Source organism: Falco peregrinus, chromosome 5, assembly GCF_023634155.1.
Source record: "Falco peregrinus isolate bFalPer1 chromosome 5, bFalPer1.pri, whole genome shotgun sequence".
NCBI classification, from domain to species: domain Eukaryota; kingdom Metazoa; phylum Chordata; class Aves; order Falconiformes; family Falconidae; genus Falco; species Falco peregrinus.
This window is the reverse complement of record NC_073725.1, coordinates 114,587,517-114,609,781: the sequence shown is the minus strand read 5'-3', so window position 1 is coordinate 114,609,781 and position 22,265 is coordinate 114,587,517. Positions and strand designations below refer to the sequence as shown.

Genomic DNA, 22,265 nt, shown 5'->3' with positions numbered 1-22,265 from the left:
ACGTGATTGCGGCCCCGGCCCGCCCCCTGCTCGCACCGCCCTTCCCGCGCGCGCGCGCGTCGGCTCTTTCCTCCTCGGCCGCGGAAAGCCGGGGGGATGGGGGGGCGGGGCCGGGCGCGCGCCACCGCCCCGGGCGGGCGATTGGCTGCCCGGCGGCGCGCGCGGGCGGGCGGCGCGCGCGGGCGGGCGGTGCTGCGGCGTCACGTCGCCGTGCCCTGACGCCGCCATGCGGACGGACGCGGGGCGATGACGTAAGGCCCGCGCGGCTCGGCGGCCGGAGCCGCCTTCGTTCCCTTTTGTCCAAGATGGCGGCGGCCGCCGGAGGCGTCTCCTGAGCCGCGGGCCCCGGCGCCATGAAGCGGGGCAGCGAACGGGACTCCAGCCCGCCGGGGGCCGGGGGCGGCCGCGCCGCCGCCGCCAAGCGGCCCCGCGAGCGCGACCGCGAGAGTAGCAGCCGGCGCGGCCCGCACCGGAGCTCGGGCGCCTCCCGCAGCAGCCGGGACAAGTCCACGCCCGGCGGCGGCGGCGGCGGCGGCACCACCGGCGGCGGCAGCGGCGGAGGTGGCTCCAGCTCCCGCAGCCACCGCGGCGATGAGCGCGCCGGCGGCGGCGGCGGCGGCGGCGGCGACTCGAACCACCGCCCGGCGGGGAGCGGCTCGGCCTCGGGCGCCCGCGGCGGCAGCCAGGCCGCCCCCTCGTCCTCCTCCTCCTCGTCGCGGGCGCTCGGCGTGCCCAAGGCCAAGGCCCTGCCGGGCGCCGTGGTGGCCCCCTCGCTGCTGCTGGCCGGGCCGCCGCCGGGCGCCGCGCCCTCGCTGCTGCTGGCGCCGCTGGGGGGCTCGGCGCTGGCCGGGGAGCCGCCCGGCTCCTGTGAGTACAAGACGCTGCTGGTGAGCGGGCTGAGCGCGGCCCTGCCCGACCAGCTGCTGGAGGACGGGCTGTTCCGCCTCTTCCAGCGCTTCGCGGGGGGGGGCGCCGGGGACATCAGTGTCAAACTCTCCCACACGCCCGAGCTCGGCCGCGTCGCCTACGTCAACTTCCGACACCCCGGGGATGCCCGCGACGCCCGCCGGCACGCCCGGGCCCGGCAGCTGCTGCTCTACGACCGACCCCTCAAGGTGGAGCCGGTGTACCTGCGGGGGGGTCGCAGGAGCCGCACGCCGCCCCCCGCGCCCTCGCCGGAGCCCCTGGGCTACCTGCCACCCATCCACAGCACCTACCAGTACAAGCAGCGATCGCTCTCTCCTGTCACCAGCCCCCTGCTGCGGGAGCCGAGGCCCAGGCACGCTCATGCCGCCGCCGCCGCCTTCGCTTTGGAAGCGGCTGCCATCGGGCTCTCCCGGGAGCGGGAGAGGGCCCTGGATTACTACGGGCTGTACGACGAACGTGGCCGCCCTTACAGCTACCCCATTGTGGCAGAGGAAGACCTGATGCCGGAGGACGACCAGAGGGCGACCCGCAACCTCTTCATCGGCAACCTGGACCACAACGTCTCAGAGGTGGAGCTGAGGCGTGCCTTTGAGAAGTACGGCATCATCGAAGAAGTGGTGATCAAGCGCCCTGCCCGTGGCCAAGGTGGGGCTTACGCTTTCCTCAAGTTCCAAAACTTGGACATGGCGCATCGGGCCAAGGTTGCCATGTCGGGCCGCGTTGTTGGCAGGAACCCTATCAAAATTGGCTACGGGAAAGCCAACCCTACCACCAGGCTGTGGGTGGGTGGTCTTGGTCCAAGTACTTCCTTGGCTGCCCTGGCAAGGGAGTTCGACCGCTTCGGCAGCATCAGGACTATTGACTACGTGAAGGGAGACAGCTTCGCTTACATCCAGTACGAAAGCTTGGATGCTGCCCAGGCCGCCTGTGCGCAGATGAGGGGCTTTCCTTTGGGTGGACCGGAGAGGAGACTCCGAGTGGATTTTGCCAAAGCAGAAGAGACGAGATACCCGCAGCAGTACCAGCCTGCACCACTCCCCGTGCACTACGAACTGCTAGCTGACGGGTACAGCAGACACCGAAGCCTAGAGCAAGACTTGAGGGTGCGAGATAGGACTCCTCCGCATCTCCTGTACTCGGACAGAGACAGGAGCTTTGCAGAGGCAGACTGGGCCAGCCCTGCCAAAAATGCTGAACGCAGAAACAACTTGGAAAGCTACAGCCGATCGGTGCGTAGCCGGAGCGGAGAGCGCTGGGGCAGCGACAGCGATCGCAGCATGCCCAAACCGTGGGAAGAGAGGCGGAAACGCCGGAGTCTTTCCAGTGACCGCGGGAGGACTACTCACTCACCTTACGAGGACAGAAGCAGGACAAAGGCCAGTGGGCCAGCTTTAGACAGCAGCCCAGTCAGGGCTCGCAAGGAAAATCACACTACAGAATCTGGAACGGAGAAAGAGCAGAGTAACTCTCTTCAGAACAATCGTCATGCGACTGAGGAGAAACCCCATCGTGAGCCATCTGATGCTCCCCAGCCTAAAAAAAGGGACAGCGAACGCAATCATCGAACTGGTGAATCGGAATCAAAAACTCACGAGGAGCCAAAATCTGAGACCAAAAAGCTAAAGAATTTATCGGAATATGCTCAGACGCTGCAGCTTGCTTGGAATGGGCTTCTTGTGCTAAAAAACAGCTGCTTCCCCACCTCTATGCACATCCTGGAGGGAGACCTCGGTGTTATCAACGGACTCCTTAAAGACCATTCATCCGGCGGGAAGTTAACGCAGCTCAAAATCGCTCAGAGACTTCGGCTCGACCAGCCCAAGCTGGATGAAGTAACTCGCCGTATCAAACAAGGCAGCCCCAACGGCTACGCTGTGCTCCTGGCGACCCAATCCACCCTGGCAGGGGCAGGGGCTGAGGGGACCTTCCCTGTTGTAGAGCCTGGCTTGCAGCGACGGCTTCTCAGGAATCTGGTCTCCTACTTGAAACAGAAGCAGGCTGCTGGGGTTATCAGCCTGCCCGTGGGAGGGGCGAAGGGCAGAGACAGCACAGGCATGCTTTACGCGTTCCCTCCTTGTGAATTCTCTCAGCAGTACCTCCAGTCAGCACTAAGGACATTGGGAAAGTTAGAAGAAGAACATATGGTGATAGTTATAGTCAAAGACACTGCCTAGCCCACACTGTCTTTTCAAATTCCATGTTTTCTTTGTGTGTCACACAACGCAGTTGTTTTTAAGGCTGATCATTTTGGTGGAGGCTCAAAACACCTCGACCAAAGTGGTAAGTTTTTTAGTTTCTAATTAATTTTAATACCATTTAAATAGAGCCCATTTTATTCGTTTTTAATATGTGACACTGTCCGCTGTTGTTCTGTATTTTTATTTTTTAACTGTATGAAAAGTTGTCAGTAAAGCCTTGTTCACTGATGGATTTCTAAACTTGTGCAGTATCCTAGTTTTTATGGCCCAGGAAGGGCTGGTTCCCTGCGCTAGAGCTGGAAGGGGGCGGCCCCAACGCATTTCAGTTTCTCAGACCCCAGCCTCCCACACCTCCTCCGTCTCTTTCTATGTGTCCTGTAAGGTGGGAGAGGGAAGGGGGTGGTTCTTCTTTGTGCTGTATGAGAGACTGAAAGGTTGGTTCTTTTTTTTTTTGTCCTGTTTGCTTTTTATTTCATAAATTTGAGTCTGGATGCATTCCTGTTGATGCTCTATTTGAAGATAGAAGCTTCCCAGGAAGCCAGCTGCCAAGGAAGCAGATCCTGACCAAGAATAGAAGTGGTCTTTATGCACAACAAAAATTTACAGTTATTATTTGGCAAAAAGTTTGCTACTAAGGAGTCAGCTCTGTATTCAACTCTTTGTTGTGAGGTTTGAGAGCACCTGATACATGTCTCAGTCAGATATAGAAGTTCTTCGGTTATACAAAAATGAGGTTTGACATTACCAGTGTGTATAAAAGGAGAAAAAAAAAAAAAACAAAACAAGCAGGAGGAAAAAAAAATAATTCAAAGGGGAACCCTTTTGGGCCTATATTAGATGTAGACAAGCAAATAAAGGGCACAGGGTTTTGGTGAACTGTAGGTGCCCGTTTGCATAGTCAATTGTGTTGCACTGTCTGAAATCCTTTACTGAAAGAAAAACAGCAAAATTTTTTTTGCTGAAGTTGAAACCTGTTTGCAGGCTTACAAAAAAAGCGATAAACATGTCTGGCTGTCTGAAAATGTGTTATGTTACCGCAAGTAACCTGTCTATGACTGTAGGAAACTCTGGAGATCAGAATTTGAAATTTAAGATGGGATGGTTCTGTCATCTTTTCCGTCTGTGGTATGAGACAGTTGTTCAGGAAAGAAGCCAGGACATCTGCACCTCTGTTGCTCAGTAGTGTAAGGATGCGGTAACTAGTTCAAGTTAAAATTCACACTGTTCAGTTTGGGGATATTTTTGTTTTTTAAAATGATGCCTGTAGATTTTAGGAGGCTTACAGAAAATTGTGTGGGATTTAAAACACTACATTACAGAATTTCTTTAAATTTGCAGGTGTGGGGGGTTTTGTTGTTGTTTTGGTGGTAAGCAAGTGAAAAAATCCTGGGAGAACCAGAGTCTTTCTTGCATCAGTCTCTGTGACTGAGCAGATGCACTTGCTCATGGCTGCCAAAGGCCCTTTTAAAACTGTGCTCTCAGGTATGGTTGGTGTTAACACCTGTATAGCAGGGAGCATAACTCAGTCTAATGATGCTTTTATTCTTTTTTATTTTTTAACCCTGCAATTTCACAGTAGGGGCATCATCAGCTGATGATGTATGAGCGGTTGCTTAATTTAATAATGTATTGATATCAACAAGTAAGGGTTGTTTTGTTGGGTTTTTGTTTTGTTGTTTGGGGTTTTTTTTAACATTTAATACTGTGATTATATTAAAAGTAAATCTAATGAGTTAGCGTGATGATGAGGGGGTTAGTATTTCACTTGATGATGCATCGTCTGTACCCCAGAAAACATAATTCTGTCTGTAAGGGCCGGGATGCAGCTATAAGGCCACAGAGGGTTCTGTCCGTGGTGTGCAGGAGGTTCAGCGAGGTGAGCTGCTTGTCTGCTGGAAGGGGCAGCGCTCTGGGAAAGCCGATTTACACTGTGGGAGCAGAGGAGCAACTCTGCTGCTCCCAGCAGCCAACTGGGTTCACTGGGCAGCACAGAGGTACCCTTCGCAAAAGCAGGGCTGCACGGTGCAGGGTAGCGGGACTGCCCCGGTGTTACACGGTTACAGGGACGCTGACTTTTAACCTTGTGACCAAGTCCCCAATGCTGTTGTAATGTAGACAGTGCCAAATGTCAACAATTGTAACCGTTAAGTGTTATCTGAAACCAAGTGCTATTAAATACCCCTTATGGCCAGAGTCAGAGTGGTTACAGCTTTTTGTCAGAGTATGCTACGTGTCGGAGCTGTCCGTTCAGCCTAAGGCAGAGCGTGTGGTGGTGCAGTAGCAAATGCCTGGCTGGCTTTTTGCTGGCAGGGAGCTGTAGCGTGGAGTGGCCTTGTGCATATGTGTGTGCGTGTGTGTGTCTTGTGCCTGTGCATGCCTGCGTTACGGTGTGTGAATGTGAGGAAATGGAAGGAAAAAAAATAAATGTATGATAAAAGCTGCAACTGCTTGATGCCAAAGCCAGGGAACCACCAGAAACCTCCCCTCTCCCACTTTCCTTTTGAGACAATTAAATAATAAGGTTGGGATTTTTTTTAGAAGACAAACTCTGTCATGCTTTGGGTTGAGTAAGACTTTTAACGATGGGATTTCTGTTCCCAGGGAGGCAGCTGACAGTTGTGAGCATGTGTGCATGAATGGAGGACCAACAAATCTCCCTCCTGCAAACCAACCAGTATAAATGAAAAGCTGGAGCATTTAAGGAAAAAAAACACCTGGGAGAGAAGCAGCATCAGCCCTCTAACCTGATGACCCTGAGCCTTCCCAGGTCCCCAGCATGCAAGTGAGCCACAGTCACTGCTTGAACAGACTGTGCCAAGTCCTGCCGTCCTGTCTGCCATCCCATCCCCTCACATGTACAGCCAGGCTGGTTCCAAGAGAAACGGCCCTAAAAAAGGGTAGATAGTTACAGCAAAACAGCACTGCACCTGTATCTCACAGCTTGCAAGACTTGGTCCTTAAATTGGGATGGGATGTGGTTCTAGGGAGAAGACACACGATGGGGTGTGGGAGGAACACCACGGCCCTAGTTAGGAGGCCTAAGCCACCCAGTGATGTTGGAAGATGGTGGGTGCAGCAGTGCTGGGGGGTTGTTTGGGGGTCTGTCAGCCTGGTACAGCGGTGGCAGTAAAGTAATTGCAACAGGGTAATGGTCTCTGACTCCTTGAGGGTGGTCTGAAACTTTAAGTGGGATCAGGGTATGAGATGGAGGATTTGGTGGTCTGAGAGCATTAGTGTTTAGACTGAGTTGTTCCTTTTAAAAAAAACCAAACACATCCATTCAGTAAATATTCTGTCTTACAAAGCCTCTTTTTAACATTAGTTGCTGGCTGTCTTTACTACAATAGAAACCCGGACAAGAGGGCTAGCCCTAGGCAGTCCTGGGTGCCCAGCATGTGCAATGACCAGTGCTGACGAGCCAATCATACCTTAATTATTATTACCCTTTGCTAACATGCAGGCTAAACTACTGACCAGCCCTGAGGTTCCTACCCTGCTCTCCAAGCCGTGGCCTGTACGAGATGTTCGAACCACTGCGCTGCAGGGGTATGGGCATAACCTCCCAGGTGCTGGCACGGTGGTTACACAGCCTGGTGCTGTGGCGTGCGCGTACCGAACGGGCCAGTTACTCATGGCCTGCACAGCAGAGGACCATGCTGGTCCAAGGGCGCAGGCTGGTGCTGGGCTATGCCTCTGCTCACGTCACAGGAGGAAGCACAGCACCCTTCCCACTCTGGCAGCTGGCAATCCTGACCAGCTGGCAGGGGACTCCAGTGCCCCTTCCATCCCCTAAGCCAGGGTCTGTAATGCCTCCATAGGAGCAGAAATACTGCATGGAATAACATCAACATGCTGTGTGCATTCAGGAAGGTTATAGGACTGTCTCGAAACACCATGCTTTTAGATTAAAGCATGATGCCAGGGGAAGAAGTGATTTTCCAGATCAAATGGGAGACTTCTGCCCCATCTGAAGTAGTTGCACAATTATGGCCTGACAAAAATAAACAAATCAACCCTTGCTACTCCTCAATTCTGAACCCCCTTGCTGCACCCACCCAGCCTGTTACAGTCAACCTACTCCCCACCACCCTGAAGCGATGCCCAGGAGAACCAAGGCAGGCGCAGGCAGCCTCCCCCCACGGCCGCAGCAGCTTCTATGGTCAGCGAGCAGAGGGGCTGGGGTCTGCCCGGACAGGCAGCGGGGGCTGCTCCCGCAGGTGTGGGTGGGTGACCTGCGGGCTGTGGCAGCCAGGCCCTGCCGCCTCCGCAGCAGGATCGGGCCCCAGCACCCTCCCTCTGTCTCTGTTCAATAGCGAGGACAGGTGTGGGAGGGGAGGGATGGCACATATACTTACAGTGGCCTGGTTTCAAGTCAAATTTATATGTAGCAGCTCCATCCTAGGTGTTTGGTTCTGTCACAAAAGTAGCTGCTGAATTTCTCCAAGATAGCCAGGCCTAAACGAGCAGCAGATGCAGCCGATTACAGCTGTGGTGTAATGCCAGAACAAGATAGGCAACGGCACCTCCCTGTTAGTAGTTAAGTACACACTGTTTTTCTTTTTTTCCCCCCCTCCTCTTGAACAAAACATGCTGCTCAAGGTAAAGTTGCATAAGATGTTTTTTGGTAAGGCACAGGCTGACTTCCACAGATGTTGGGTGGCATATCCAATTCTCCATCCCCTCACTTAATCAGAACGCTGCTCCAATTGCTGGTCTTAAAAGCTGCAGTAATCACAACTTGTTCGTCTTTATCGACTCTGTAGGGTACAATTATCCATTATAAGTTGCAGCAGAACATTTCTTTTTAATTATTAACAGGCAGCCCTGGCAAGTGCATTAAGTAGGTGTGATGCTGGAGGGAAGAAAAGCTATCCCTTCTCTTAGTTAAAAAGAAAATCTTCGTCGAGCAGTGAAACCTCAAGGCTTAGTTGAAATGAGCACAGTTCTTGGTGGAAAACTTGCTGTAGTGTTGAGTGAGAAGCTTCCAGCTCCCTGTTCTGCCTCACAACCTATTCTGAAAGTGGCCAAAACAGAGAAGGGTAAAAAGGTGAGTGGATGTTACCTGACCACCTGGGAATAACTAGCGCAGTCACTGGCCTTGCCCAAACGAGCAACGAGTACTTACCTTCCACTCCTGACTCACAGAACTACGCCGTGCGGTTGTGCGCCATACACTGAAATCAAACACTCGGCTGCAGTTTTTTCATCCCCTTCTCAGGGCAGGGCCTCCCGTCACGTACAAACAGGAGCACCTGTCTGCCTCCTGCCAGCGTAGCTGCAAGGCAGCCTACACGCTGCAAACCGCACGGGCGAGAGGCCCAGTGCTGCTCCCAGCACCGGGCACGCACCAGCAGGGTGGCCAGGGCTCTCAGCAGCCGCCACACCACCTGCAGCTGAACCGCAGAGTGGATGTTCTGGGGCATCTTTAAACAAAACCACTGCCTGGCATTAGCAGCGCCTTCCAGCTCCCACACAGCACGGGGAGGACGCGGTGCCACGCTGCCCACCACCCTGCCGAGAAGGCAAGGCTGGCAGGCAAACCAGCAAGGCAGAGCTGAACCCACAGGCGCTGTGCAACGTCCATCGGGCAGCTCAGGGGTCCCTAGGGGCTGCACGCTCAGAAATCTCACTCCTCGTTTACTTTAACCTTCTTATCGCAGCCAGGCCACTAGCTGCACCCAGCTGCTCGCAGGCCCAGCTCCTCGGGGGCACAGAGCACCGCTTTTGCATGGGTGCCAGAGGAATGCATGGCTACAACTCACAGCCATAAACAGAGACAGGATTTGTATTTCATTTTTTAATAAATACACTTTACATTAAAGAAAAAGGCCTTCAATTTGCAGTTTCCACACAGAGGGCAAGAGGGAGGGGGGAACAAAAATTTAAAAATGTGAACCACAAAAGGGCAGAGGGGAGAAAGAGGGCTCAAACTTCAATCCCAGATCCCCACTGTCTTCAAGAATACCAGGCTCTTTGACTAGGCCAAACCAAGATTTCAGCCTCCCACTACAGCTGGTATCACAGCGAGAATCTCCACTTTAAACAGCCCGTACGCTCAGTTACCAACACCCCCCGGGCTCCTCCCTGGAGGACAGAAGCGTCTGAAACATACTGGCGCACTAGCAGGTGTTAACACCTGTTGCTTTCTTTTTAAAAATAAAATCATATTTAAAATAAAAATATTCTCACTCCTCAACAATATTAGAAACCATGTTCCTCTTATTTCATTTAGTAGTTGCATAAAAATGCCTCTTCTTTTAATTTTAAACCATTTTTCTCCCCCAAACCTACCCCATGGTAACAAGGTACTACAGGAATACAAAGTTCATCCCCTCTTTACTAGAACACCTGCCCCCTTTTTTTTTTTTTTTTTCTGTTTTATATAAAACTATTTCTGTTCTTTAGGAAAGAACTTTATACAAAGAAAATATATTGTGAAATATTTTCAGAAGTTTCCTTGAAGAGGAGAGTCATCTCAGCCTAAAATAAAATAGAAAAAAAAAGGCAGAGAGAAAAGAGGCCTAACCCCAGGTCTCCTTACTGTAGAGCCTCAAACTGACTCAAACCAACACAGCGGATGGGCTGGAGTTCCTCAGGCTTTCCCAGGAGAAAAAGGGTTGGGGTGCTCAAAATCGGTTTCCAATTTGGTCTCCGGTCTTCTGCTGGGAAGGGAGCATCTCCTCCTGCCAACACCCCGCCTGGCAGTCACTACTCACTCATTCAGAGACAGGATTATGTCATCCTCCAGGTCTGAGTTATCTGAGCTGTCAGCTGCAAAGGAGACACAAGGTTATGTTTGGTTTGTGGAAGAACCCAGCTGTCAGAGCTGCCAAGCAGGCAATGCACTCACAGTTACAGAAGATGGCTACCAGCTGCCTGAGACCAGGGCTTCCCAGCAGCAGCAGAGGCAGCCTGCACCATTAGTGCATCTCAAATCAATCAAAAGCAGTTAGCAAACCTGCACCAGAGCTTTCTTACCCTGGTTGAAACAGAATGTCAAGAGGAGACCAGCCCTAGCAAGGGCAGCTTCTATTAGCTGGCAGGTTTTTTTCTCACGACAAGATGGGGAAGACACCAGCAGTAAGTTAGCTGCACCTGAGCTGCCTGCACAACTTCTGTGCACATCTAAGTGCAAGAGCTCGTCACACCGGGGGCTGGACAGATCTGGCAGCCACTCCTCACAGCTGTTACCCGAAAGCAAGCTTGATGGTTACACCAACCTGATGTGGTGAAATACGGCCTCTGTATAATGTGCACGGGGCTAATTCATTATGCAATGAGTGAGAGCCACTTTCTCAGTACTGGGTCCTTACTGGCCTGGCACTCCAGGAGACCTCCCCACTGAGGGGAAAGCAATCCATACACTCACAGCTAGAACCTTCCTCTAGCAACCTGAAGGTTTCTGTAATGAATTTAACTATGTGGCACTCATTAAAGGTGACCTGAAAATTGTACTTTTCCTGGTTTTCTTCATTTGGGTATAGAATGAAGACACGAAACAATTTGCCAGAAGCAGTCACACGCATGCGCGTGCACACACACACACCCTGCTTTTTATCTTAAAACATAAGATCTCTTCCTCCCTCAGCTGTGCAAGAGGGAAGTGGTAGCAGCTCTGGCAGCAAGAGGTCTCCTGCCTTACCTTACAGGTGACGTTGGCTCTTTTTCTTTTGTGAATTCATTGGATGCTGCAGTTAACTAGGTGTTAAAAAAGTTTAAAAACAAAAAACAAAAACAAAAGACACCAAGACTTCATCTTTAGCCATTTCAGTTACAATGGATCTCTAAAATCCTGTCAAAGTAAGCAAGGCCTTCTGGAAGGTTCACCCCTTCTCAGATGCTTTCCTTAGGGAAAAACAAAAAAATCACAGGCAAGCAAGCAGAGGGCACAAACCCTTTACCCCAACCCTCCTCCTTGAAGGTCAGCCAGCTGCCCATCCACTGCGATCAGCAAGGAACACTCTAGTTTCACCATCCATCGTACCGAGCCTGAGCTGAAGGGCCATCAGTGCTCCCAGAACAGCTACAGCCATGTAAGGGGAGTTGGAAAACATCAACCAGTGCTGCAGCAGCTATGCTTAAGCACTAGAGGGAAAAAAGCACAAGTGAGGTAACAATCCAGAAACTCTGGAGAAGAAGAGGAGCTGAGAAAGTTGTTGGGTTTTGTTTTGTGGCAGGTTTTTAGTGGTTGGGGTTTTTTAGAACATTAGAGGAAAGCTTTGAAACGGGTTCTCTTTAACTCTTTATTCTCTAGTCCACCACACAACCTTCCAGCTTTGAGCTCCATGCCTACAAGCAAACCTGACTGAAGTTAACTGCTTGGCAGAAGCTTATGGACCTGCCTGGAAGCTGCCATTTTCGATTACAGAAGAGGAAACAAGAGCCTACCATGCTTCTGGTCAGATTTCCATATATTTCTTCCACCTTATGTCACACGTGCATTTCAAAAAGGACAGCCCACTGGCATGGGAACAAGCTCTTGAAAGATCTGCACAATGCATAAGCTGCTTTGGGCAAGACAAACAGATCTATCCTCCCCAAGGTGGTGACAAAGGAGGATGAACACAGATTTCCACTTAAAAGGTTCTCCATGGATTATTCCTGAAAAGGAACCAAAACCTCTTCCAAAGCACCAGGAACCAAAGCCACTGGCAACCCTGTCTCAGCTGTTCTCGGAGTTACTCTGTTTTGAAGCACACCTACTTCACATTATGGGGGTTCATCCAAACTACGGTGAGGGTCTGCAATAGGAAGCATTCTAAATACAACACTATGCCTCAGACCTGTACTTTGCAACAGTGCCAGTGCCCTTACAACTTTTAATTCTGGAGCAGAGTATGAGCAAAGGAGAGGGAAATTTTAATTGTTCTTGCTGGGTGAGAAACAAAAGCAAGCCAGATGAAGTTGCAGTCACAGAGAAGAAGCCACAGAGCCCCGCTCATCAAACCCTGTGCAATGACCGCACATGCATTGGCCTAGCAGAGCTGCACTGCCTGCCTGAAGTTCCCAAAGATGCTGCTGAGCCACCTAACAGCCACAGGATGGGCTAGCTGCAGCTCCACAGCCATACCAGATCCAAGTTCTGATCAAGTGGTTCTATCTGTAAATGGCATACAGATGTGGCCACTCCATAATGCATAGTGCTCTGCAGAGCACACTTGAAATAACTAAGTGTCAAGTAGCACCTGGTTTTGTTAAAGGAAAAGTTACTGAAATGGCCCAAATTCTGGCCCTTTGACAATTCAAGTTACAGTACTCTGGGTTCTCTCTTACTAGCTTCTGGCCCTGCGCTGAGGAAACAGGAGTGGAGTAGTGTTCAAGAAGGTTCTGCCAGCTACTGGGACAGACCTAAAGTTACCTGCCATCCCAAAAACATTGAACTGCCATATGCTATTAATGAATTTGAGCAATGTCAATGTCCTATATGCCCCTGCATTGCACACCTACTACCTTCAAAAGAACAGAAGACTGACTCCACACAATAACTCTGGCATCCTGATGCGGCCACATCCTTAAAAATGACTGAGCTACGTTCTAATAGAAAACACACAAATGAGCCTGCCAGCCACATTAGCGCCAAAACAGAGGCTTGGCATGCTTAATCCTCCAGTGCATTGGCAGAGAAGATTGATTCCCACCTCAGCTCTCACATTAATCTCCTATCACTGCAGGAATTCAAACACCTTGCACACTGTAATTACACATCCTTACCAACCTTTTCACTTAAAGTAACTACATTACACCTACTTTACAGCTTGGAAATTAAAAAGAACTAAGTTGGCTTGGCTGCACATACAATAAGCACAATAATCGTGCTGCAAAAAAAGGAAACAGAATCCGGTGCAGCAAATCCCAAGCCTGACACTATCCTTACGTACTTTCTCTTTCTTGTGAAACCTTTTTCCAAATTGCTACGTAAAAAGTTCAGACCTTTCTTTCTTATATACACACACACACACACACAACATTAATCTTTCAAATCACTCTATGGAATGCCAGAAAACAATTTAAATTTTATCCCAAAAGTTAAGTTAGCTTCAGAACAGTCTAAAAAAAGGAGTGAAGTTGGAAATGCTATATTGTTTTTGCACTTTAAGCAATTAGAAAAGAAAAAGAATAGCACCAAGGACCAAAAATGCTTCTCCATCCTTAAAACTACAAATAAGGCAGAGAAGATGGGTGAGGTAACAGTTCAACCAGTGTCCCATTGAAAGGCAGGACCAGCAAGCAATCAGACAAAGCTTCTTCATGTGGAGCTTCTTGGCCTGCCAAGTCCTCACACACATACCTGGGAGCACCTGAAGAAAGGAGATACCTTCCTTTCCAGAGCTGTTTTTACCAACAGATTATTCTGAGACTCCACAGGTGAACATGCATGATGACTTAGTGTCCTGACAAATATGCAACAAGCACAAGGTCACCTGTGGTCACCAAGCTGGGCACACACTTACTATCTCCAAGAATCAGCTCAACTTCCTCATCAGCATCAGAATCTTCATCTTCACCCTCATCTCCCTCTTCCAGGAGGTTGGCAAGCTCCTCATCATCGGAGGGAGAAAAATCATTTTCTCCATCCTCACCAGCATTCTCATTGTTCTCATCCTCCTCCAGCTCAGCCTCCAGCAGCTGGTCTGTATCTAGTTCATCGAGGTCATCTGTATCATCATCATCTTCATCATCATCTTCTTCCTCTTGCTCTTCTTCCTCCTATAAAGACAGCAAAAATAGTCCGTTGCAGACATTAAAAAAAAATGTAAAATGGAGTAACTGAAGATATGCTATATACATATGAAGATACAAAGAACATACCTATGGTTTTCACTTCTCCCCATATCCAGACATCACATATTATAAACACTTTGCCTCCACAACTAGAGGACGTGACACATGCTACGTTATTTGCAGGCCTGCAAAGTCTGATCTGCAAAATGCTGGTGCAACACAGGCACCAACGCCTCAAGCTCCTCCAATACTGGCCATCAACACGTGTCGCCACAGTGCACTCTTGAGAAGGACATGCAATAAGACCCATTAACCCACGGCTCTGTTGCTAGTTTTGTACAAACTGCTTTAGCTTCAACTGGACCAAAACCTCTACTTTGCATCAAACAGCATGCATGTTCAATCTCTCAGCCATTCCTTATTTAGATTAGATGTAAAATGTAGGGAAGGTTACCGTAAGCCTAAACTACTCCCTGAATCACTCAGCTTCAGATGATAGAACTACTTAAAGCAGCTCAGAAGTCTCATCTTTGGCATTTACCTGCAGATCAAGATCCTTCTCATTCAAACTGTAAGAATCTGCATTCAATAAAGCAACTGAATTCCTCATTGTACAGATCAAATCCAGAAATCTGTGCCTAGTGGATAAAACTGAGTGGGAAGAAGTTGTTACAGTCTATCTTTTTTCCAGACAAATGAGAGGCCAAAAGTGCCATGACAAGCCAAGCTCCAGGAAGTCTCCAAGGCTCAAAGAAAGGGTTCAATATACCCGCACCTCTTGGTCACACCCTTTTTCTATAACAGAACACTCTCTTGTGGCAGGAAGGCAGCTCTCCAGTCATCCAGTCTTAATTGCCCCTTTGTTTCGAGAGCAGAACACATTTTGCAAAATTACGAAGCTCTAAAGATAGGTATCTAACATAACCCACTTCAAGGACTAGTTTGGTCCTCAAGCTCACCACACTCACACTGTGCTCTTCACACTGCTGCATTTTCAGATCTAAAAGGGCAGAGGAAAACCACCTTCCTGTCATCTCCCCAGCCTACTTTTTCTTCAGTCAGTACTATACAAAAAAAAGAATCCACCACACCCCTGCAAATCCAACATCTGTCCCAGGCAAAAGAAACAAGGAATGCCAAAAAGCCTGGGCAAATTTTATTGTTTCTTCACTGGCAAAAGGCAGCCAAGTCTCTACGGACCAGAAGCGCTGTGTTATTTAAATAGAGATTACAGTATAAAAACATTGGCTTGCTACATACAGTTTTCTTTCTGAAAGAGCTTACAGTAAATATAAAACTAAAACAACCTGTATTAAAGCCTACGTTTATAGTAGGCAATCACAAATGTTACTGTAGTCAATGCGTCCTCAAGTAAATATTGTTTTTGGAATTGCATACACACTGGAAGAGGAAATACCTTACTTGCAGTTCACAGTTTTGATCTGCAGTGCCATATATTGAGTATAATTTTCCATAAAATAGCTTGAATATAAAAGCTTTTGCTATAATAACTTCTACTTTTGTTCTATGCAGTATCTGCAGAGATACCAATGTCTTAAACTTTATTATTCTATTCAGAGTGGAAAAAAATATTAAAAACTGAAAAGGCAGGAGAGTTTATTACCCTTTTTTAGTCTCTAAAAAACTCTGAAGCTGGAAAGGAGGAGATCAATTCATTTAAAAAGCTCAAAAAAATTAAGCCAAGTTTTTCAGTGCCCAGAGACAGACACACAACCATAGACACTAGGAAAAAAGTGTATTGTCTACAAGATTCAATTAGAGTTCATGTAGTAGAAGCCTAAAGGATTCTGAAATGAGATAGATACCTTCCATTTTCAAATCTGTGGAATTTCTGAAAGCATTTTTTCCTAAATAGTTAGCCCACAATGACTTAAAAGAAAATGTCAAAACTACTGAATTTTATTATGTTTCATGTTTAACGTATTTACTGGAAACTGAAACACTGTTTTATCTACATTTTCATTCAAGCTTAAGGCAAGGCATATATCATCCTTCAAATATAGGATGAAATGAAATATAGTTGTATAAAGTTAAAAAATTCTCCTGGCTGACAAGAATAAAAACCAAGTTACACAGAAAGGGTGTATATTTATCTGAAAATTAACATTAACTTTGAAGGATTATACCAACCAGTGAGGAAAGTGTCCTCTGTGAAAATACAAATTGCAACAGAAGACCAGAGAATTGAAGTGTTTCCACCTTTCCAGCTTAAATTACTTAATCTGAAATAGGCGATTAGAATCAGGCCATGTTCATTTAAAAAACACCTAAGAACAGTAAGATGAAATCTGAATTATACCTGTCCTTGGTAAACCAGAAAACAGTGTGAAAACCACGCTACAAGAAGTCAGGTGTGCATGTGGCAAGAGAGCGTGACAAGGTGCAGCGCACTTCGTTACCGAGCTGAACGATGGACACAGAGCACAGTTGAAGAGGACTGCTCTTAATTAGTGAGAAGCCTGTACCTTATATTTTAAAGAACAAAACCAGGATCCTGGAAACTGTGATGCTTCTGCTAAGTAACAGGCAAATTAATTCTTGATTAGCTACTGAACCATCTCCAAATACAAACACTGCAGACACACTGCAATACGCCAGCCTGGAAACACAAGGCTTGCACATATGTGGTGAGATCTCTTTCAAGCAAGCACATGGAGCTTCTGCACCCAAAACCAACCTGTGGGACATACAGCTGAGAAAGGTGGGAGAAAATACCACGTGGAGTCTAACACCATCATATGGAAGTAATATCCAGTCTGTTAAAGGATTCTAGGATGCATCCTTATCAGATACCATAACCGTCTCACATAAGGATCCATTTACAGATAAAAAATGGCATGCCTTCCCCAATAACTCATACAAGCATATTAAATAAGAGTGAAAAAAATCCTTGTGCAATGTCACAAGGGAAGACAGGCAGAACAGTTACTCCAAAACCATGTCTAGGTTTGTGAAGGAAAAACCTGCAAAAGCAAGCTCCTACCTGCTCATCGGTAGTTTCCAAAAGCTTTGGGCAATGACACAGATGCTGCTAGAAGAAAGAATCAGCATGCATATCTATGTAAAAGCAGCACGCATCTGTGCAAGCATGCACCTGTGCTTATCTTCCTCGTTGGAGTAAAATGATCCACAGAACCCATGGACCAGCACGTTCCACATGACTTAAACAGCATCAAGGAATTGTTTTAGCCATCACTAACTCCTTTAGATGCCTGAAGATATTCTTCTGTTTGGGTTGATCTCTAAAAGCTTAGATCAGAACTCAAAACCGTTCATGCAGTCCTCACATTCCTCCTCTGCTTCCTTAGAAGCTATTCTCTTCACTGTCCAACAGAAGCCACTTCACAGCTGCCAGTTATCTTTGCAGAAGGCACGAGGGTAGTGTTACAGAACCACAAACTGACCATCTCATAACCTTCCATCCGTAAAAGATTTTACATCACTACCAGCACGCTGACTCACTGCCTGGTATTTCTGCGTGCCTACTCTACAGCCAGGTGCACTATCATTACAATACAGACAGACCAAAACCCTGGCTTCTTAGATAGTTCATGTAAGACCACAAACAATCCCAACCCGAGGCTATGATGGAGAAAAAAAAATTTAAAAAATCTACTGTTCCCTTTTAAATAGAGTAGGCAACACTCAGAGGGACATAAGGGAGCCCAGCTTTTGAATTAAGGATGCCACACTGCTACCCGTTTTATTTACACTGAGTCAGGTATATTCATTGCTTGCAGATACCTAAATTTAGGATTAACTTAAGGGAGCTTTACCTTGACAGATGCCAAGAGTAGAACAGTTTAAAGTAGAGTACCCATTGACCCCTAATGAGACTCAAAATTGTAATTATATAGATATGTATTAATTTTATTACATATCATAGTGGATACAAATACTAGTGGGTTTGTGTTATCTTCACAATGCCTCACCAGCATCACTGCTCTTCAACTCCAGCATACACAGATGTCACTACGTAACAGCTGAAATGCAGACAGCATGATAGTATCAACATACCTGGATGGCTGCCTCTTTCTGCTCTTCAAAAACACTGTACCATAAAAGTATCACAATAAAGGAATTTTAATTTAGGAAACACCCACCTTGTTTCATACACAAAATGGCTTCCTGGCCCCACTTCTCTGCACAAATACAGTGCTGATTGCACCACAGTTAAAGCAAAAAGGCTGCAAAAGTAAGGTAACGAACAAAGACAATGCTGACAATTTAAAGTGAACACAAGAACGAAACCCCAGTTACAAGGGGATAGCCAAAAAGGGGGCTGCAACCTTAGTGCAGAATGCTATCCACAGATGTAAGCAGGGTGCCCGCACAGGGACAGGCCCCAGCTGAACACAGAAATTGTTTGACTCAAAGAGTTAATTTGGCTCAAGTAATAAAGACTAGTTTAGGCTGACAAAGACCATCAATACAAAGGGTTTGTACCCATTTAAATCAAAATTCGTTTTAACTAATGTGAGGCAGTAATGTACAGTACCATCATTTCTATATTTTAGACAAGTATAAAGGATGCAGGAACTATCAATTCTTCTAGAGTAAGACTGCAGAACGGGACAATTTAAGTGTGCATCTTAAGAGAAATCTCTCAACACTCACTAACTCACCAAAATTCACTAATTCACTTGCACAGTAACACATAAATAGCTTCAACACACAGTCTATGACCCTGGAACTACTTCAAGAATGATGAAGAGGGCAAAAGTGATTCACATCAGCTTTTTAACATGCCTGCATACAGGCAGATTTACAGAGATGTAGAAGTAGTACAAGAAAAGCTGGACATTAACAGAATCAGAAAAGTTGATCACATAGCAAAGGATTATCTCAAGAGTATCTCAAAGCATGTTACTGGTACCTTAAGATCACACACTAATAGTGGAGTTATGTAAAGATTCAGAAAGCCATGTAGATTTAGTTCAATCAATTTATCATTTGTAACTACAAAGGAAAAAAATAAACATCCCCTAAAGAAATGGCACATGTAGGGGTGGCAGCACTGTAACAAAAAAATGCTTGACCTAATTCTTCATGTGCCCGTATTTACAGCCTGTTCGGAACTTGGTGAGTACCCTTTGCTCATTCAAGCGTTACACATTTTCTTCCATGTTGTTCTTTGATGTATGTTTGCATGCACCTCAGACTTTCATCACACGACAGACTCTCTTCCTGTTCCCCTTTACCCATTCATTTTGCACATACAGAATTCAGAAAATTTGTCTTTTTGGGTAGTACAGGTTATTGATACTTAATTAATTCACTCGTGTTCACCTCTCAAAAAAGATCCAAAGGCTCAGGGAAAACCCAGCCTTTCACTTAGAATCACGCGATCATTTAGTTTGGAAAAGACCTTTGAGATCATCAAGTCCAACCACTGCCAAGTCCACCACGAAGCCATGTCCCTCAGCACCGCATCTACACATTTTTTTTAAACACCTCCAGGGATTGTGATTCCACCGCCTCCCTGGGCAGCCTGTTCTGATACTTGACCACCCTTTCCGTGAAGAAAATTTTCCCAATATCCAATCTAAACCTCCCATGCTGTAACTTTGAGGCTGTTTCCTCGTCTGATGCAAAATACATGCTAACTAGGCAGAACTTTGGGATTTTTCTTCTTTATTTAACATATTTCTGGACTATATTTTAACATTAAATCAGTGTATGTCCAGGAAGTATGGCTTACAGCACTGCAGATCTGCAGTATCTAAAAATATGTCAGCTTACTTTATAAGCTCTCTTAAGACTTTTTATAGTTTTCTTACATGTCAACACCTCTCACCTGCAGATGCTTTCCAGCAAGAGTCCCTTCCTCTGAAAACACAATCACTATTGCACCTCTGCTTGAATCATACCATAAGTTAATACTCTTTATTTTCATCTACGAGGCTGCCTTTTCTCTACCTGAGAAAGTTAATCAAATGTCAGGGAAGTTTTCCCACTTGATTTCAAGTCTTTCAGCTCATATGTAATTCTCTTCTGGCTATTTGTAGCCAAGTCTAATCATCTGCTGGTAAGCATCTGCTTCTACAAACTGTTTATTTTCTCTAGTCAATGTTGGTTTTTTTGTGAAGAAACTTAAGTTTCCCAGAGTATCATTGCTTTGGTCAATTTATTTGCTATTGCAAGAAACCACCTACTAGTTCACTTCTCCCTCTCTTTCACACACCCCCACCCACCCACAGTTTCTCCTAGAGAAAAGCAAACTCATCTTTATTAATCTGGTCTCCTCCAAATTACCAGTATTAGTTTAATTACTACCTATTTCCAACATGGGAAGGGGTTTCGCTCTAATAAAAAAGAACATATGATTGTTGTTCAAATACAAGTTCACTGAGGAATATTTCACTCCACGGGAATGTCTCTCCTTGTTTTAGTAATTTATCTTTCTCCACAGACAATCCTCTTGTTATATTCTGACAATTGTTCTCTTTGCTTCCAAAGCGTCTGTGTAGCACCTTGTACTTTCTGATCCTTCACTATGCAATTCTCAGGAATGACAAAGTGACAATGTCTGGTTTTCAGTCATTTATGAGTTTCTATCCAATTCCTTCCACCCACCCTACTTCTTAACACTCCCTGAACAATGTGCAGTGGAAAAAGCTGAAACATAGCAAACAGTACTTCTAGGGGGTCAAGCATGCAAGGAATTTTATGTCCTAGATTACCTAGTCTCCATCCTTCCCCTCAGATAGCAAGCCCAAACTCATTTCTTACTATCACACCATTAAATTCATTCAAAGTATCAATCTCACACTGCAGGGCTACACCTACTTTTACTTTCTTGGCTACTTCAGTGTTAGAATATCCACTTCTTCATAGCCATTAATAAGGTCACAGAGCTAAAAATGTAGAAGCCTGGGAATGCACAGAAGTTACTATATGTAGCAAGCAACAAATCTTACCATAGGCTTCTGTGCAGATGTAGGTATATGCAGATTTAACACAGGAAACAGCACACAGCATACAGTATGTCACAGAGGCAAAACATGGAGTGAAGAAATAAAAAAGCAGTTATTCTCTTAGTCTATGTAAGTAGGTTTAGCTTGTCTAACAATGACTGCTTACCTGTGATGAACGAAAAAGCATCCATGACACAGAAAAATATAAATGTTCAAGCAACTGGGCCTCTGTTGGATTGGCATGTTCAGTTGGGACTCTTCTGACCAATACTCTAGTTTTGCCTATGAAATGTTTCCGTTTTAATGTGACTGTGTGTACCTGATGATAATCAGTCTAACTCCAGAGTCACTGTCCTCTCTAAGGTATGTGCAAGTCATCATTTTGCAGTTGATATGCTCCTTAATGCTAGGGATAAAAGTGTTTTAACGTGACTATTATATTCTCTATGCTATAGGGCTCAGAAATGAGTCCAGAACTAGGTGCAATTTCTGAATTTGCTTCCTTCCACTCACTGATCTCACACTCACTCACAAGAATAAGCCAAATCCTTTAATTGCATGACAAAAAATAGTAAAAGGAATTTCAAAATTTGGCAGGTAAATGAACCTCCCTCTAGGGACTAGAATTTTTCCCTATATTTTCTCAAGCTTCCAACTGACGTTTCTCATCACAGCTGAGGCAGCTTTTATCTTCTTGGATCCCAACTACTCTGGGAATTTTAGAAAGACATATTAGGTGAGAGAAAGCCAACCTTTGCTTTCTGTCACAGAACAGCCAGAATATGCTTTTATCTCTGCTGCAACTGGTTTTTTCCATAATATTAAGTCTAGCCTGAAAGCTCCAATTACTTTTCCCTTTCCAAGAATTTCCTTTGTTTGCACTGACAGCAAGTAAAACTAGATTCTGAAACAGCAGAATAGGCTGAGGCAGTCACAGTTATTTGTCTGCTATCTTAAAAATGTGGTTAGAAGTACAGGTACTGGGAATTTATTTATTTAATTTTTAATACCTGTTTTGGAGTATGTCTGTTCAAGAGATTTATCTATTATGTAAACAGGTCTTTGATGGAAACCACTCTTTACTAAGCCTCCCTGGCTGCAGCTAAGTTCAAAGATTCCTATTAAGGTGTGTAATAAACGTGTATATTATTATCAATTGAGATATTCACCTGAAAATACTTGTTTCCAGCTATTATCTCATAAACCATTTCATCTTGAGCAAGATTTTGAAAGAAACCGTATCTTCAAATATTACAGGAACGGCTCCTGAAAAGCAAAGGGTCCCTGATGACATAAATCATTCTAGGCAGCTTGTAGTGACAAAGCACTACTATGGTCTGATGGTTCTCAAATACATGTGCCAATATGGATTAAGGTTTGTGGGGTTTTTCCTCAGCAAGTAAGCATCTGCACGAAAACAAACCTAAATCAAACCAACAGCAATGAAAATACAGTGGAATTGCTGTTGCAGGCATATAGG

General features: G+C 46.2%; 2 protein-coding genes across 6 annotated transcripts in view; one reads left to right on the top strand and one right to left on the bottom strand.

The window, feature by feature from the left end:
* Positions 1 to 218: 218 nt before the first annotated feature.
* Positions 219 to 6,705, top strand: RBM15B (RNA binding motif protein 15B). Of its 2 annotated transcripts, XR_003556216.2 has the most exons (2): positions 219 to 3,207; positions 5,727 to 6,705. XR_003556216.2 is itself a non-coding variant. In XM_013302548.3 (1 exon), the coding sequence occupies exon 1, from the start codon at positions 354 to 356 to the stop codon at positions 3,099 to 3,101; it is 2,748 nt and encodes a 915-aa protein (XP_013158002.3). In that variant the 5' UTR covers positions 219 to 353; the 3' UTR covers positions 3,102 to 3,365. The 2 variants fall into 2 exon arrangements, 1 of the variants encoding a protein (XP_013158002.3); XM_013302548.3 differs by lacking the exon at positions 5,727 to 6,705 and having other exon boundaries at positions 219 to 3,365.
* A 2,189-nt stretch (positions 6,706 to 8,894) lies between these two features.
* Positions 8,895 to 22,265, bottom strand: part of DCAF1 (DDB1 and CUL4 associated factor 1) — a 53,918-nt gene continuing 40,547 nt past the window's right edge. The window contains exons 23-25 of one of the 4 annotated variants that reach the window (XM_055806356.1): positions 13,577 to 13,832; positions 10,768 to 10,823; positions 8,895 to 9,896 (exon numbers count right to left, since the gene is read on the bottom strand). In XM_055806356.1, the coding sequence (XP_055662331.1) occupies positions 10,804 to 10,823; positions 13,577 to 13,832 (276 nt within the window). In that variant the 3' untranslated portion in view covers positions 8,895 to 9,896; positions 10,768 to 10,803. Of the gene's footprint in view, positions 10,824 to 13,576; positions 13,833 to 22,265 lie in introns of those variants that run through there. The other 3 variants (XM_055806353.1, XM_055806355.1, XR_008747511.1) reach the window with 3 other exon arrangements.